The sequence below is a fragment of the Triturus cristatus genome, chromosome 3_1, assembly GCF_964204655.1.
Source record: "Triturus cristatus chromosome 3_1, aTriCri1.1, whole genome shotgun sequence".
NCBI lineage: Eukaryota > Metazoa > Chordata > Amphibia > Caudata > Salamandridae > Triturus > Triturus cristatus.
Genome location: NC_140583.1, coordinates 662,797,868 through 662,813,791, shown reverse-complemented (window position 1 = coordinate 662,813,791; position 15,924 = coordinate 662,797,868). Strand labels below are relative to the sequence as shown.

Here is a 15,924-nt window from a genome sequence, read left to right as displayed (position 1 = left end):
AGTTTCACTGAATGCCAATGTATTGTATGTGGATATCCAAAAATGTGAGGAAACAAAGTGATGGATGGAATAACTAAAGTAACCTCTGCCACTGGTAATTACTTTGGACTGCATTCTAGTCCATCATTTCTTTGCTCACTAAGCCACACCACACAAGGAGGAACTATGACCCAAGAAAGAATTTTACAGCAATACTCAGTTGCCTCTTAAGTGCCGGTTTCCAAGACGAAAATAGATTTTTCCTTAAGGCGTTTAGGACTGATGAAATTTTACTTTGTTGTTACATTTTTCAATGATAAAACAACACTTAACACTTGCTTCCATTTAGTTAAATCCAAACTTGTTAAAACTGTAGCCTTAATGCTAGGAACTCCTGCTGTCTTTCCTCCACCTTCTAGCCTACAGTTCAGGGCTCCTTTCCCCGCATGAATAAACCATTAGTGCTGGTCGACCTGCTGCATAATAGAAGGACAGTAGATTACAGACTTACGTGGGTTGTAAAGGTGCAGGGGTCAGGGTTTCTGTAGAAGGCGTTTCCTGCGTATTGTCATCCGAACTTGGAACATGGGAAGATTCTGGTATGGAAACGACAGGGGACGCTGTGAAGGCAAAAGTTATATTGAGTTAACATGCAGGGTGAGTGTGTGGGTGAGAATATGTGTGGGTGAGTGAGTGTGTGGCGTTGGTGCTACTGTTTTGATAACAGTGAGCTAGTATGCCTACCCCACAAGCACACAACAATGCCAGACAATCTTGAAGTCAAGAAATAACATTTGGAGCAAGTATCTTCAGGCGGTCAAAAAAATACTTAGCAAGGTCCATGCTGAGGTGAAACACCCTAATCAGGTTTGTAATTCAGATCTGGGCATTTGACAGGGCTGTGAACTGGACCCAAATTTCACTCCACCTGGGCCAGCAGCTGCATTAACCACTATGAAGCAAAATAAAGAAACTTCAACCTCTTGGTGATTTAATGGGGCTTGATCTAGGGCTATTGGTTTGGAATGCATATGCTGCAGACTGGAATAGAAACAGGATTCCATGTAAGATGCAGTCCCTAACAACTATGACAAGGCCAGACTGCAAGCTTTCCTTTCTTGCACTCTGGTGTGTCCCCTATTATCCAACAGCTATCTTTGAAGCTCAGTTCCTACACGTTCCCTTCAGCATACAAAGGTAGCGCCCGTTATGCCCTCTGTAGACTGTTCGTAAGAACAAGAATTTGAAGATAACTTACTTCTTGTTGATTTCCTATATGCTACCTGCTTTCTTTACTGGTGCTCGATATGGAAGACTGCCCCTGGCCCAAAAGCTGAATCTTTACAAAGAGATTCATCCAGCAAATGGCTAATGTCACCCGAACAAGCGGTCTATTACAGGTGTGCATCGCTAATAAATTACCAGTGCTTACTTACATACTTGGAACACTTACTTTTGTCCGTCATGGGTGTCTGAAGTGATATGTTCTCTCTAAACAGAACCTAAAATCTCCGAAGTAACCTAAAATAGGAATTACTTTTTCAAATGGCTAAACTAAAATAATTATTTCTTAATTAGAGGAATACGTTTGGTAAGAATAAGAGGAACCCACCCAGAGGACCAGAAGGTGATTTCTGAAAATATACAAGGTTCTTTAGAAAACAAAGAATGAACCTTGCAGATATATGGGGAAATTGCATGGACAAGGATTCTCAAAATATGCCAGTTTTAAAAGAAGTTACTTCTCACACCCTTAGTTGTCACAATGTCTTCATAGAGATGATTCCACGAAAAACATTTCCGGTAATAAACAAATGATGTAAAATATATATGTTCTGTTCTAAAGTGCTCGAATACCCGGAGGCGTCTTGGCACTGTCCTAAAACATTACTGGTGTAGGATGTGGCCCTCAAAGAGGGGAATCTACAGGGATGTGAATAGCCAGGTCTTAAACAGTGTCCTGAAGGCAAGTATGTAGGCGTTTCCTTGATGTTCCAGCCTTTTGGGGCTCCCCAAAAAATGCTCTTTTCTCCCCAGGTTGCCCACTAAAACTTGGCTGTGGCTGAACGTAAAGTCCTGCCTGGGGTATATCAACACATCACAGATTTCAAGCTACTGGACGACTGCCGATCAGGATTCAGACCCGAGCATAGCACCGAAACGGCAATTCAACATATTGTAGTCGACGTCCTACTTGTTTTTGACCATAATTAAATTTGTCTGCTAGTGCTGCTAGTCCTCTCGTCCGCCTTCGATACTGTTAACCACAGCAAAATACTGGACAGGCTAGAAACAGGATGGGTCTATCGGGCACAGTCCTTCAACAGTTCAAAGCCTTCTTAGAAAACAGGACACAAAGGTTTATGGTGAATAAAAATCTATCTCCTCCATCCCCCAATCTATTAAGGAGTACCACAAGGCTCTACCTTATCCCCTGCTCTATTCAACCTCTATGTCGAACCCCCAACAAATATTACAGCAGGCGAATATCTCTTTCCACATGTACGTGGATGACACACAGTTGTATATCAAGATCACTTCCCCTGGAGATCAAGATGATGAAAAGACCGTCACCTGGTTAATTACCAACTACCTTAAGCTAAACTCGCAAAACACTGAATTCCTTCTAATTTCCCCTCCAAAAAACTCTTCGGTGATAGAGGATTGGACCAAGTGGATCAATGCTCTAAATTATTCTCCGATCCCAGTGGACTCCACCAAATCGCTTGGAATCACGCTGGATAAGAACCTAAATATGCAAACACACATCAACATCCTAGCTAAAAATGCCCGCTTTCACCTCGGCTATCGCAGAAAAATGAACCCATTCATCGAGAATCCGGACCTCAAATCTGCAGTTCAGGCATTAGTAACCTTTAGGCTAGAATACGGATGTACAACTTTATCGGGTCATCCAAATATCTCAACAGCCCCTTTAAATGTTTGTCTCAACGCAGCCGCAAGACTGAACAGGTTCTAGAAAATTTGACCACATCTCGCCACACCTGAAGGCCCTCAAATGGCTGCCTTATGAAGCGAGAATACATCTAAAGATGGCCTGCATCACACAAAGCCTTACACTACAAACACCCCCCCATACTTATCCCAGAAACTTACGATATCGGGAGGAAACAGACTCACTAGGAGCTCCGACAATGTTCTCCTAAAACCTTCATGATTCAGCAAGAATAAAAACATATGATAGAGCATTCTCAGGAGCTGCACCAAGAATCCAACTCACTCCCTCCGCGCATCAGAATCTCTTCGACAATATTTAACAAGCATTAAAAATGCAATAGGTCTCGCCTTTCATTAAGTTAAAGCCATTTGCTTTGCTATACAATACCATTAGTAAAGCAAATGGCTTAAACTTAATCAAAGGCGAGACCTATTGCATTTTCAATGCTTGTTGTAAATTCTACTTTTTTTTGTATTGAAGCTGTACACGAGGACACATTCATTTGTAGTAGGCACGGGAAGATGATGTAATTTGCCCCGAATCACAGGTTGATGAGCTGACTCCGAGATTAGAACCTGGGTCTCCAGTTTTAAAGTTGCCTGCTCTGCCCTTTAAGCCTCCTGGGTGACAGATTGTTAAGGGGCGCACCACTGCCTTTTCCACCCTAGGGAGCTGTATGTTTTTGGCACTGCGGTACGACAAAAGCGCATACAGCCGGAAAATAAATGGCTCCCACAGACAAACAATTTTGCGCTCATTTCAAATGGGGACAAACAGTTCATCCAGACAGCTGAAGCTTGTTTAGCTGACATCATAGACAACATACCAGAATGTACCTGTGCATGTTCCATGCCATGGCATACATGACGTCATCAGTCAGCCAGGGTGTAGCTATTGTTAGTGCAGCAGGTGCAGTGGCACCGGGTCATGAGTAGCCCACAGCGTACCAATTGCTGTTGAGTTTTACAGTGGAAGCATAGGTCATGGTCAAAGGCCATGGGGTCCATTCGCTGCAACTTTGCTATAAAAGTGCAGTAATTCACGGTTTTCCTCCTAACAGCGCTAAAATTGGTGGAACTGCTCAATTTTGTGGTGTTCAAAAGTAAAAGTAAAAGTGCTAGTCCAGAAATACAACGTATGGTTGAGTGAAACACAGCATGGACATGTCGCAACCTACTTGGCAGTCACGTGAATCCTGGTTAATCCAAACAGATTTCAAACTCCCCAAATTCTGACAGTGGTTAAAATAGTAACTCCTCTCCAAGTGACACACAGCCGGGTGCTAAAATGAAAGCCCTGCGCCGTTGTTGGTAAGAATGAGGTTTTACTTTGCAGTTAACATCAGTATAATTGTGGGTAACAGTTTCCATCAAGCTGCTCTTATCTTGGAAGCTCTTTCAAATGCGCACTCACGTAGTTGCTAAAGAAAGAAGGGTGCGCGCTCCAAGGAGTCTGTGGCAGTGTGAGCAGTTCCTTTAAGTTTCAATGTGCATTTTATTGCTGAGAAAAGTAACATTTGTCATCAGGCTACCCTTATCCAGGAAAGTCTTTGAAATGCACACACACGTAAATGCTAAAAGAAATAAGGGTGCATGGACAAAGAAGTCTGTGTCAGTGAGAGCAGTTTATATGGTTTGTGTTTTGTTGTATTGAAGCTATAAAGAAGGTAAGCACGGGAAGATGAAGTTGCTTGCCCAGAATCACAGGATGCCGAGCCGACGCCGAGACTGGACAGGTGTAATACACACGAAAGTGCTATGACCATCTATCAGCAGTGATTAGAAAACATAACAAGAATAATTGAGATCATGAACATCAAATATCACAAGTCTTGCCTCGGAAAGAAGCCACAAGTGCGAGTTCCCAAAAATCATCTTTCCTTGGCACATCACCAACAAGGTAGACCAAAATAGCGTGTGTCTTCCCGTGGGCTCGAGCTCCCCGCGCGCTGCTGTACGTCAGTCTCGCGCCCAGATTGAAGTGTCACTTTAATCTCGCTAAACGCGGGCTTTGAAGCGGCAAGGGGAGGGGGAGCGCATTCCAGGCGGGGGAGCGGACCCTTTGAAGTAGGTGCACGCGCCAGTGGGCTGAAGCGCTTCCCAAAAGTGGATTGCATGGCGGCACGATGCACGTGATTGTGCGCGTGCTCGCCTTGCAATCCACTTTTGGGAGCACTTTGAAATGCCCCTTTACTAGAGTCTCGCATAGCGATTGCTATCGCAATAGCTAGGCAAGACCTCTCGATAATCTTCAACAGATAACCTTTCGACATGCCCTCTCAGAGTGACTCTCCCCATTTCTACGATCACAAGATCTGACTCCTGAGGAAGTTTCCACTTTCGATTACATCCCGCTTACAACATATCTATCTGCTATACTAAACTCGTCTTTATGATACCTTATGAGGACTGCCTCGCTAAATATGGTTTGTACTTTAACTTCTTCTAATGCACCGCAACTGAACTACCTATGTCTACGTAACAAGTTTTTATCTAATTGTACTTATCCAAATTTCATATATGCCAGATCTCCATCTGTTAGGACCCTACTAAACTGCCTTAAATTGGTTACTCTGTAGCACTCTGATACCCTATTCTGGGTCTTGTTCGCGCTAAAGAAAACTCTAAAAATAAATAAAAATAAAATGTACAAAGCTCTGTTGAAAAAAAAAAGAAGAGGGCCCTGACAGGGTAGCGTTTTGTAGGTGATGCAAAGTACTTTAAAAGTCATTCCAAGTCTGATCGGGTGTCAATGCAATGGTCTTATAGCCTTTGCGGCTGAATGATATTTGGGGATTTTGTACAGGAGCCTAGCAGCTGCATTCTGAAGGGTTTGTAATCTATTTATTACCACTTAGTTGGCAGAGAGAAATTAACCATTTCAGTAGTCCAATTTTGTCTTAATCACGGATGTCACAAGAGTTTTTTGATGATGACATGGGATCAAAGGTAGTGTCTTTTTAATGGTCCTCAAGGTATAAAAAGAGGATGAAGTCATTGAGATAATGTGATCAGAAAATGATAGCTTATTATCCATTAAGAACCCCAGATTGCGAGCCTTCTTTACTGGAGATGGTAGAGGGCCAAGGTCCTGTGGCCAGCATGGAGTCCAAAAAGAGGTTTGGCCTTCAAACAGTAATACTTCTGTCTTTACAGAGTTAAACTATGGATGGATATGATAGATCTGAAGCTTGAAAGCTAGTATGAGCAACTGAATCTAAGGCCAGTGTTATTATCGTCTTTTGCCACTGAGACAACAATCTGCGTGTCAGCTGCATATGAGGTTGGAGAGAATCTGAATCTTTTTAGGAGGACAGCAGTGGGGAGATATTTACATTAAAAAGGTTGGACTAAGAGCAGAGCCCTGTGGGACACCATACGGAAGTGAGAACGGGTTGGAGGAAAAACGGTCCATACTGACTACTGCCCACGATCCTCGAGAAATGATTTCAGTAATGTTCAAGCTGTGCCCATCAACCAGAGCCTGGAAAGGCGATCCAACAGCAATCTATGATCAATGATATTGAAGGCCGCTGAGAGGTCAAGCAGGACCACTGCCACTCCCTTTCTTTGGTCCACTGCCATTTACATGAATATTCTATCACAACTCTCCTTTGTCTGAACTGTTTCCTAAACAAAGGTGGTTTCTTAGAACATTTACTTTTCTTCAACAGCACAGTATGGTTAAGTGAATGCCATAGGAACAATGCGCAGAGCCACTAGAAAAGGTAATGGCTGCAGCAGCTCTTTATGCTTAGCGTTCTGCTCTTTCATCAGTAACCGTGTCCAATGCATACCACTTAAATAGAAATAAGTTACTGGTAACATCAGTTTGCAAGCAAGGTGTGCACTCTGTAATACATCTTAATAGCAAGAGGAGGATGCTGAAACAGAATCTTTTATAGTAACCAAAAAATGCCGGGGGTATTGAAATCATCTACAAGAGCAACATCTCCGTAATGGACTCCTTCAATTGTAACTCATTTGACTACCTAACCTCCACCATTAAGACGATTGACAACAAAACGCTATACTGCCATCTTCTCTACCATCCGCCAGGCAACACTCCATCAATTGGAGAACACCTTTCCGGCCTGATAACACACTGCTCACTCTCGGACTCGAACATCATAATACTAGGGGACCTCAACCTACATTGGAATGATGAAAATAACTCTCTGATCCAATCCATGACTGAACTTATTTGCAATAATAATCTTATCCAACACTGCAGAGCAAACCCATAACAAAGGGTCAATCCTGGATGCCATCATAGCACACAAAGACACAGTCACTATTGACCAAATTCTCACTGTCGACTGGTCAGACCACCACATCATCCTATTTCACATCAATCAAAAGACCCAGTGCCTCCCTAGCACAAAAGAAAGCCCTCACTGGGTGAGAAACCTTAGACAGATCCCCCTCGCCGTCCTAGAAGAAAGGGTAAGTGCACTCCTTCCCTCCACCGTATGCGACCTTTCCACAACAGAACTTACTTCACCCTACAATGCAACAAGGACTTCCATACTTGACAAAATAGCTCCCCTGAAACAAAAAAAATGTCAGGAACATTCCATCGATATCGTGGTTCAACACAGACCTAAACTCTGAAAGACAACAACTATGAGCTGCAGAAAGACTCTGGCGAAACACTTGTCCACAATCCACCTCGATCAACTAAAAACTGAACGCAGGAAATATAACAAGCATTGGAAATGCAATAGGTCTCGCATTTGTTTATGTTACAGCTATTGGCGTTGTAAATGACAATGTTATGTTTTGGTTTTTCAAACATAAATAAAAGGCATGGTCATTTACAATGCCAATAGCTTAAACTCTCACAAATGCGAGACCTATTGCATTGCAAATGCTTGATTTTTTTACTTTGTCATACTGCACAGCAGCCGCGCTGCTGCACAAGAGGACTGAAAACATTGACAAAGTCAAGAGCTGTGTCATAAGTGAGACCTATTGCTCATAGGAATGTACGGTAAGTATCCAAACAGCCAACAAGACTCAGACAGTTTTTCAGAGATATGCACCATCTCTCCCTGTGCCTTAAATAAACCCCTCCACCTTTGTGTGCACGTGCTTACAAGGGGCATGATCATGCATGCAGCATGTTCCCCCAGCTGCGTGTAGTAAGACTCGGATGACACCATAACATAGAACACTATCACACACACCCCACCCCACAACAAGGCGGGAGCCAAAACAGGATACAATTGGGTGATTCTTTGTCTGATCTACCAGTTTTCCAACCATTCCTTCCATCCACTCAAGACTTCTCCTACACAAAATACAGACATGAGGGACGTGAAGCTGTCACCTTAAAAGCCAACGGCAGACAAGGACAGTTTGTAAACTATCCAAGGGTATTTTGACCTCCCTGGAGAACTTGATTTTCCTCTCAGTCACATCTAGTGAAATTTTGTTTGTGAAGTTGACCTCTAAAAAGCAGTCTACACGGTGCAGAGGCCACAGGTGTCCTTTGGTTAGGCAGGGAACAGAGGCAAGGGCACTGCATTAGTAGCACATACTAACTCGCTGGTATAGTGTCCTTTATTGTATAGTGTTTCTTTATGCAGTAAAGTGCAGGAGCGCGTTTAATTCCGGAGTGCTCGGACGGTGAGGCAATCATTCCCACCTTTACTTTTAGGAGTACATCTCATCATCCGCCAAAAGGTTTAGAGGGGATCCTCCACGCACAGGACTGAAGCCAGTCCCTTTCCTGGCCTCGGGTTGGCACAACACTATGCATAGAGTTAACATAGGGGAAAAAAAACCTACAGGTCCGTGCTAATGTTGGTAGAAAATGTTCTTTCAATAGAACTACAACATGGAAAGAGAATGGCAAAAATACAAGGGGCATAGAACTAAATTAAATTAGGCAGGAAAGGAGAAGGGCAGGCTTAAACCAAGAAATGAAATAAATTAAGATTAGGAAAAGAAATTAGAAGGGACAGTGACGTTTGTGAGGAGAAAAATCTATAAGGCGTCAGCACAGAAAACGAATCGCGAGCAGAAAAGAGGAAGGAGAGGTGAAAAGCGGAAAAATAATGGAGGAAAAGTGTTGTCAAAAGAATCGCAAAGAAAGACAGTAGGGGCAGGAGAGAGTAAACTGCATGAGGGGGATTGAGCAAGTAAGAGCGATGGGAGGGGGGGGGGGGGATGTGGTCTAGGCACTGATTAAATATCCCGGTAACAGCAGTCGTATAGCCAGCCCCTCCAATCATGGGCAGAAATATATTCCATTCAGGCAGAGTCTCCCAGGATGTGGCGAATGGACTCTACTGGATGTTGATTCCATCCTGGAGTGGTGATACCACGTGGTTTCTAATCGCGGCATCTATACACCGCCTAGATTATATGATCTTGGACAAATAGCTTTGTTTCCCTCTGCCTTTGTGCCCTCATCTGCCCATAAAAGGAACTTTTAGAAGCAGGTTGGACTTCGATATCCTCCTTCGCCAATTTTCCACGGCACAGGCATGTTTTACACCTCAGAGGAATACCACACCTCAAAGTAATAGGGGACCATGGTGAGGAAGACAAGGATCATACAAATGTATTTGTTTGTATAGGAAAAAACACAGAGCGGGAAACAGGGTGCGACTTTAAGCTTTTGGCATTGTAAATGACTATGCCTTATATTTATGTTTTAAAAACAAAAACAAAAATAAAAGGCATTATCATTTGCAATGTCAATAGCTCAAACGCACGTATATGCGAGACCTATTGCACTGCCTTAAGCCCCCACTCCAGAGCTCTCAATCGTGGCCTGCTATAAACCCCTGAACGAGACTCAGTTCAAAATATGCACTATACAATAACAATATGCTATTGATAAAATACAGAAACACAGCATAACTCTTAAGAAATGTGTGTATTATAAACATGAACTAAATAGCTGATATGGATTACCATTAACGTTTTTAAAAGTTCATTGTTCAGAAATCGACCAGTGTTTTTGATAGTAGAGTTCAGGACATGAATATAGGGCCCGACAATGACTCTTTTCAAGGTGTGTTTTTAATTACTACCGGGTCTGAGACCCAGGCGACCCGGCACACTTAAAATTCTACTTTTCTCTCCGATCCGGTGGCCAGCCTCGTATCTGAAGTGAATTTTTGTACGAAGAATACCCCTGAGACGAAGAGTTACTAATAGGGAGGTGCCAGGCAGGCAAGACCTGCACAAAGGGGTGCAGATGGCATCGGTGAGTTGGCGCAGCGAGGCTCGCATTCACCAAGAGGAGCACTCTGGAATTAGCAGAGATTTGGCGCTTTGGTGTGTTAACAGTTGGCTGCTGTTTGCGAAGACATGAATTGGTAACAGTGGCGTGTCTCAAGACTGTTAAATAAGAAACAGATCATGTTCAAGTTCGGTACCACGTGCCAAGGCCTTGTTTCTCCCTGGCGCATGTAACCCCCGGGCTCGGAGGGACGAGCAGGTGTCATCTGGGGACGTGGAGGTCGCCACCTGTCCTTTATTTTAGAGATAATACATCCCAGTATAACAAATGTATATTATTTATTGTCGTTCAGTTTGTTCAAGTAAGAGGTTAGGTCTCACGTTCGGCACGCGCACACTTCACCGGAGAGTCTGAAATCGTGATATGGCGGGGGGCTCAAGGGCCTACAGGCAGCCACCTCTGACCTCAAACAGGCGACCACCTCGTGATATATCGTGACTGTCGGGAAGCCTGTGACTCCCTGCCCAGCCCTCTTACACATCGGCTGCGAGGGGCCATCTCCGCTGACAGGACTTTGAGTGCGCGGGCACTTGTTCCATCTGTGAGGACGGACACCGGCACTTCTTAGCCGGGCTGCAGTGCTTTAAATAGGAGAGCACCTGCACTGCCCAGTAGTAAACGGCTGTACTAGAGCAGTGAGGAGGTACAGTTTTATACTTCCAGTTCAAGCACTGTTCGTGTAGCACGCCATCCAATTTACAAGAGCCCCTGACCAAAAGACTCATCACCCCACCCGTGCTCTACCACACCCCAAAGCCGCCACCTCTCCTCAGTCTCCGAAATCTTTCAGGTACCCCAAAGCACTCAGCCTCACCCAAGCCCCCATCTAATGGGGGATGGCATTCATTCAACCACCTTATACCCCAGACACCCACCTCAATGCCAAGTCTTCCACCTCATCCCATGACCCCACCTCATCCCATGACCCCCACCTCATCCCATGAACCCCACCTCATCCCATGAACCCCACCTCATGCCCTTACCCCAGAGCTCCTACCTTTATGCTAAGTCCTATAGATCCTTTAGTCCTCCACTCTGTGCCTCATCGCCACCTCGTCCTTCAAGCCATTTGCCTTCACCAGCATTCCATGTTATTCCTCCCAGCCGCCCCCGTTCCCCCATCACGCCACCCAACGAATCCCCAGTACTACGCCCCACCCCGTGTCAGTCATTCAAAGTGTATTGCGCATTTTAGCACCAAGATGCCCCCGCTGGTGGTGTCGCGCCTGGCATTCGCGCATCATGAATTCATTCACCCGCCTTGCACTGAAATGTCTCCAAACACGACACCTTACAGGGACCGGATGCTTGATTTGAGGGACTGATATCTGCCCAGAGCCCTCACAAAATGCTTCCTAAGAGATTTAAAAGCCCACTGAGGACCACAGAACAGTGCAAGTTTGCGCATGTCTGTCGAACTGTGTGCTCTTCTGCCTGCGTGCGCAGGCCTCACGTAGGCGGTGTAGCCCAACATGGCAGGATTATCCAGGATTGACAGATTACGATAGAGCCCTGAGTTGAGTGGGGGTCACGGACAAAAATAAAGTTCCCAGACCCAGGAGACACCGGACGGTCCCGCGTCAGAGGGCCCCTCGGCGGTGAGAGGCTGGGGTGGGGAGAGCAGGATGGTCCAGGCTCCAAGGAGAAGCGCAGACCTCAACCTCTGTCCAGGAACCACTGACCGCTGCTATGGCGATGATGATTTATAGAGCACCCCTTATATGGCTTTGATATGTTAATATTGCCCAACAGGTGGTCCTATTTGTTTTTATTATCTCAGGCGGATGAAAGGATGAGCCAAACCTGTTGCAATAGGGACCCATGATTTCGCTTGTGAAGATCTCTGCAGAGTCGGCATCGGCCAATTGCATATATGGCAATCACGAGATTGAATGTATCAATTAATTAATACATGCTATAGTTTGCAGAGCGCAGTGTGTAGCCGATGGAAGTGAGGGGCGTGGAAAGCCAGAGGAAACGAGCTCCCACAGTGCTTGTCCCTTTCGACTGAGTTTTCAGATTCCCGGGTTCGTAGACTACGTGCTAGTACAGGAGCACACTAGTCGGTCCCTCCTTGTGCCCCCGGGGCACTGTAAATTCGCCATTGTCCCGCCTCAATAAAGAACAAGTGGTGAGGGTACACACTCTGCCGGAGACACTGTACATCTCCACCACCCCCTTATGTGCAGCCGTGATTCGAGGCGCACTCTCACCCACCCGTCACCCACATTCCCAGATATGGCCTTACCTCACTTTAGAGCACAGACGCCTTCCCAGCCAGGAAGGTAGCGCTGTATACAAAAAAAAAACACAAGCGCGGCTGCTAAATTGAAAGCGGCAAGCGAGAACGCCCCCTCTGCCCCCCCCCGGCCATGCGTTCGAGTCTTGTCCTGAAGGTGCTGAAGTTGTTGTTCCTTCAGAACTGGAACGCGGAGAATTTAAAAAGAACGTCAAACTTCTTTATCAAGCTCTTGCCAGTTTGTACGGAATTAAAAATAAAAGCATAACAGGCCTTTATGTTGCCACGAGGTCAAACGTGAGTTTATTTCCCCTTTTGCAATATATCGAGACAAACTGTTTGTGTTCACTTTTGTAAAACATTTGGACTTTGTTTTTTAAATGTGCGTGTGTATGTATATTTATGCATTGCACTAACCATCAAAGTTAATTTGCCTTTTTCTGCCGTCCCACTTGGACGGCGTCGCCTGTTTCTTATTTTAATGGGGCCATGTGTTTGGCCCCATAAAGATAAGAAACCTTTTGCGACGAACGCAAAGCAGGCGAGGCCGTCCAAATGGGACGGCGGAAAAAGCCAAGCGAATACGTCAGAAGGAGCTCTTTTCCAAAGGCTGGCCACCGTTTAGCATAAACAGTAACGCCAGCCAATGGAAAAGAGGGGCGGGGCTTAGTGCCCTTTACTAAAAAAGTCCCCATATCATTAAACCTCGCCAGCGAGACTGCGCATGCGCACAGCCTACGCTAGCGGGACCTAAAAAGCACATCCTTCTTCTGTGGTGCACTAAACGCCAAAAATCATCCCAAAGAACTCTTTAATCTCATTAGACAACAAACATCCAAGCCCTCCTCAATCGCAGTGCAGGCTTCCAAAGATCTATGTGAGAACTTTGACAACTTCTTTAACGATAAAATCACCAAGATTGAGCTCTTCCTGGATAACCACCTCCGCCCACCCAACGAAAGCCCACCCTCCTGCAAAGACGACAACAACCCACCCAGGCAACCCTCCCCCCTCCCCCAAACAACTGGAAATCGTTCAAATCCATCTCCGAAAACAGCAATTATTTAAGTGACTACCAGATCCAACCCCTGTTACACATGGAGGACCCTATCCCAGCCCAACCGGCCAAAAAGCTCAAACTCACCCTAGCCCCGCTCTGGACAAAGATTATAAATAGCTCCCTGAAACCGGAAGCATGCCAGACTGTCTCAAATTCGGCCCAGTCACACCATTACTGAAAAAAACAGCCTCTGACCCAAACGATCTCAACTTCAGGCCCGTCTTTAATCTCCCATTCTTAGCCAAAATACTAGACAAATGTGTTCTCCTTCAACTTACCCATCACATGGACAGCAACATCCTTCTAGACCCTCATCAATTGGGTTTCAGGAAAGGTTGCAGCACAGAGACAGCTATCCTGAATGTCACAGATGATGTCTACAAATCACTCGATAAAGACCGATGCTGCCTACTCCTACTCCTGGACCTATCGGCACAGTAGACCACAAATTGCTCATCAATGTACTCCAAGAAAGGTTGGAGCAGAAGATGTGGTCCTACAGTGGTTAACCTCCTTCCTGCATAACCGCCCCCAAAGAATAAAAATCAAAACCTTCACGTCTGACCTGCACCCCATAAGCAGGGGCGTCCCACAAGGATCAGTTCTCTCACCCTCACTGTTCAACATTTACATGGAGCCCCTCACCACCTTACTCAAAAAAGCCAACATCCCCTTCCACCTCCATGCAGACAACACTCAGATCTACCTAGAAAATTGCTCCATTGGTGACACTCAAAGACTTAATGATACTCTAAGAAAAGTCAACACAGGCTACCCCACAACCACCTGAAACTCAACCAAGATAAAACGGAAATCCTTCTCATATCCAACAAGGAGCAGCCCCCCCCCCCCAAATCACAGAATGGCTAAAAACCATTGATGCTCTCAACTGCAATCTTATCCCGGCCAACTCCATAAAATCACTAGGGATCACTCTGGACCATAAACTAGACCTGCTCAAACATATTAAGAACAACGCTAAGAGTGCTTTCTTCACATGAGGCAAACATGTGGATCATGTCGGCAGCACCCGTTGAGCAACGTGGACAGGTTGTTCCCTTTCCTACTGTCCATTTTGCAATCTTATATGGTGTATAATAAAGGGAGAAGAAAGTTTTATAAAATTGTGCCTGGAGATTTATAGACATTAAGCACACTTGTGATAATTCATATGCTCGCAGATGAATATTCGGTTGAATTGCAAGAGAGGTCTGCCACTGCATTAGGTGTTTTCCCCAAGTCATCAGGGAGTTTATCCCTAAGAAGTTCATAGATGACCCCAATTTTAGGCGTATTTGGTCTACATATAGTATCTAGTAGGATATTATTTTGAAATTTGTCACGACCCCCTGTTTTTTTTTGCAAAAAATCCCTAATCTGCAAGTATTTGAAAAAGTCTTTATGATTGATAGAATATTCAGTCTGTAGATCAGAGAAAGTTTTTAGGCCACTAGAGTTATGAAAACAGCCTAGATGCTGAATGCCATTTTCGATCCATCTCGACATACATGTGTCATGGAATAAAGCGGGTAGGTCATAATTAAGCTTAATTGGGGTATAACATGAAAAACGGCTCAGTCCTAGCAGTTTTCTTACATTAATCCAAACTTTATATATATTGGAGATAGTCTTAAGTTTTACTTTCTTAAAATAGTTGTCGTTCATGTGTCGCCAAAGACAACCCTCACAGCCTATCCCTAGGATCAATTCTTGTGGAGCGATGCTAACGGAGTTGTGCCCGTCTTCTGTTGATAAAAGCACGATACTATATCTAATTACCATAGCCCAATAGTATAACTTAAAATTAGGCATTCCGAGTCCGCCTCTTTCTTTGGGCAGCATAAGCCATTTAAGTGCTCTGCGAGGTCTCTTATAACCCCAAATAAACCTGGAAAAAATATTCTCTATGTTTTTGAACTGTTGGGGAGTGAACTCCAGGCATATTGTGCGAAAGAGATACAAGAATCTAGGTAAAAATATCATTTTGATAACGTTGCATCTCCCGCCAATAGTAAGATGTAGGTTGTCAAGTCGGGTTAGTTCTTTCTTAGTGTGTTTAACCAGTGGGTCTAAATTTAAGCTCACTATACTATCAATGCTTGCAGTTATATCAACTCCTAGGTAGACAGCATGTTCCGTTACTCTATAGTCAACCATCTTTAGGTTATCGTTAATGACTATCTGTGTTTTAGATGAGTTCAGCTTATATCCGGAGATCTTACCAAAGCTATTCGCTTCCTCTTCTATCGCTGCCATTGCTTGCATAGGATTGAAGGTAACTATGGCAATATCGTCGGCATACGCTAGGATTTTTGTATCGATATTAAATGCCTTTATCGGAGTCACTAACAGATGGTTTTCTAGTTTCCGTATGAACGCATTTATATAGACTTCAAATAGCAGGGGAGAGCATGGGCACCCCTGTCTCGT

At 44.6% G+C, this 15,924-nt stretch overlaps 1 protein-coding gene across 7 annotated transcripts in view; it reads right to left on the bottom strand.

Annotated features, from left to right (window-relative positions):
• The window catches only part of ZFAND6 (zinc finger AN1-type containing 6), a 181,798-nt gene that overhangs the window by 88,502 nt on the left and 77,372 nt on the right, over positions 1-15,924 (bottom strand). For all 7 annotated transcript variants that reach the window (XM_085644702.1, XM_085644703.1, XM_085644707.1 and 4 more), the window contains one exon: positions 491-599. In XM_085644702.1, coding sequence (XP_085500828.1) covers positions 491-599 — 109 coding nt within the window. The remainder of the gene's footprint in view (positions 1-490; positions 600-15,924) is intronic.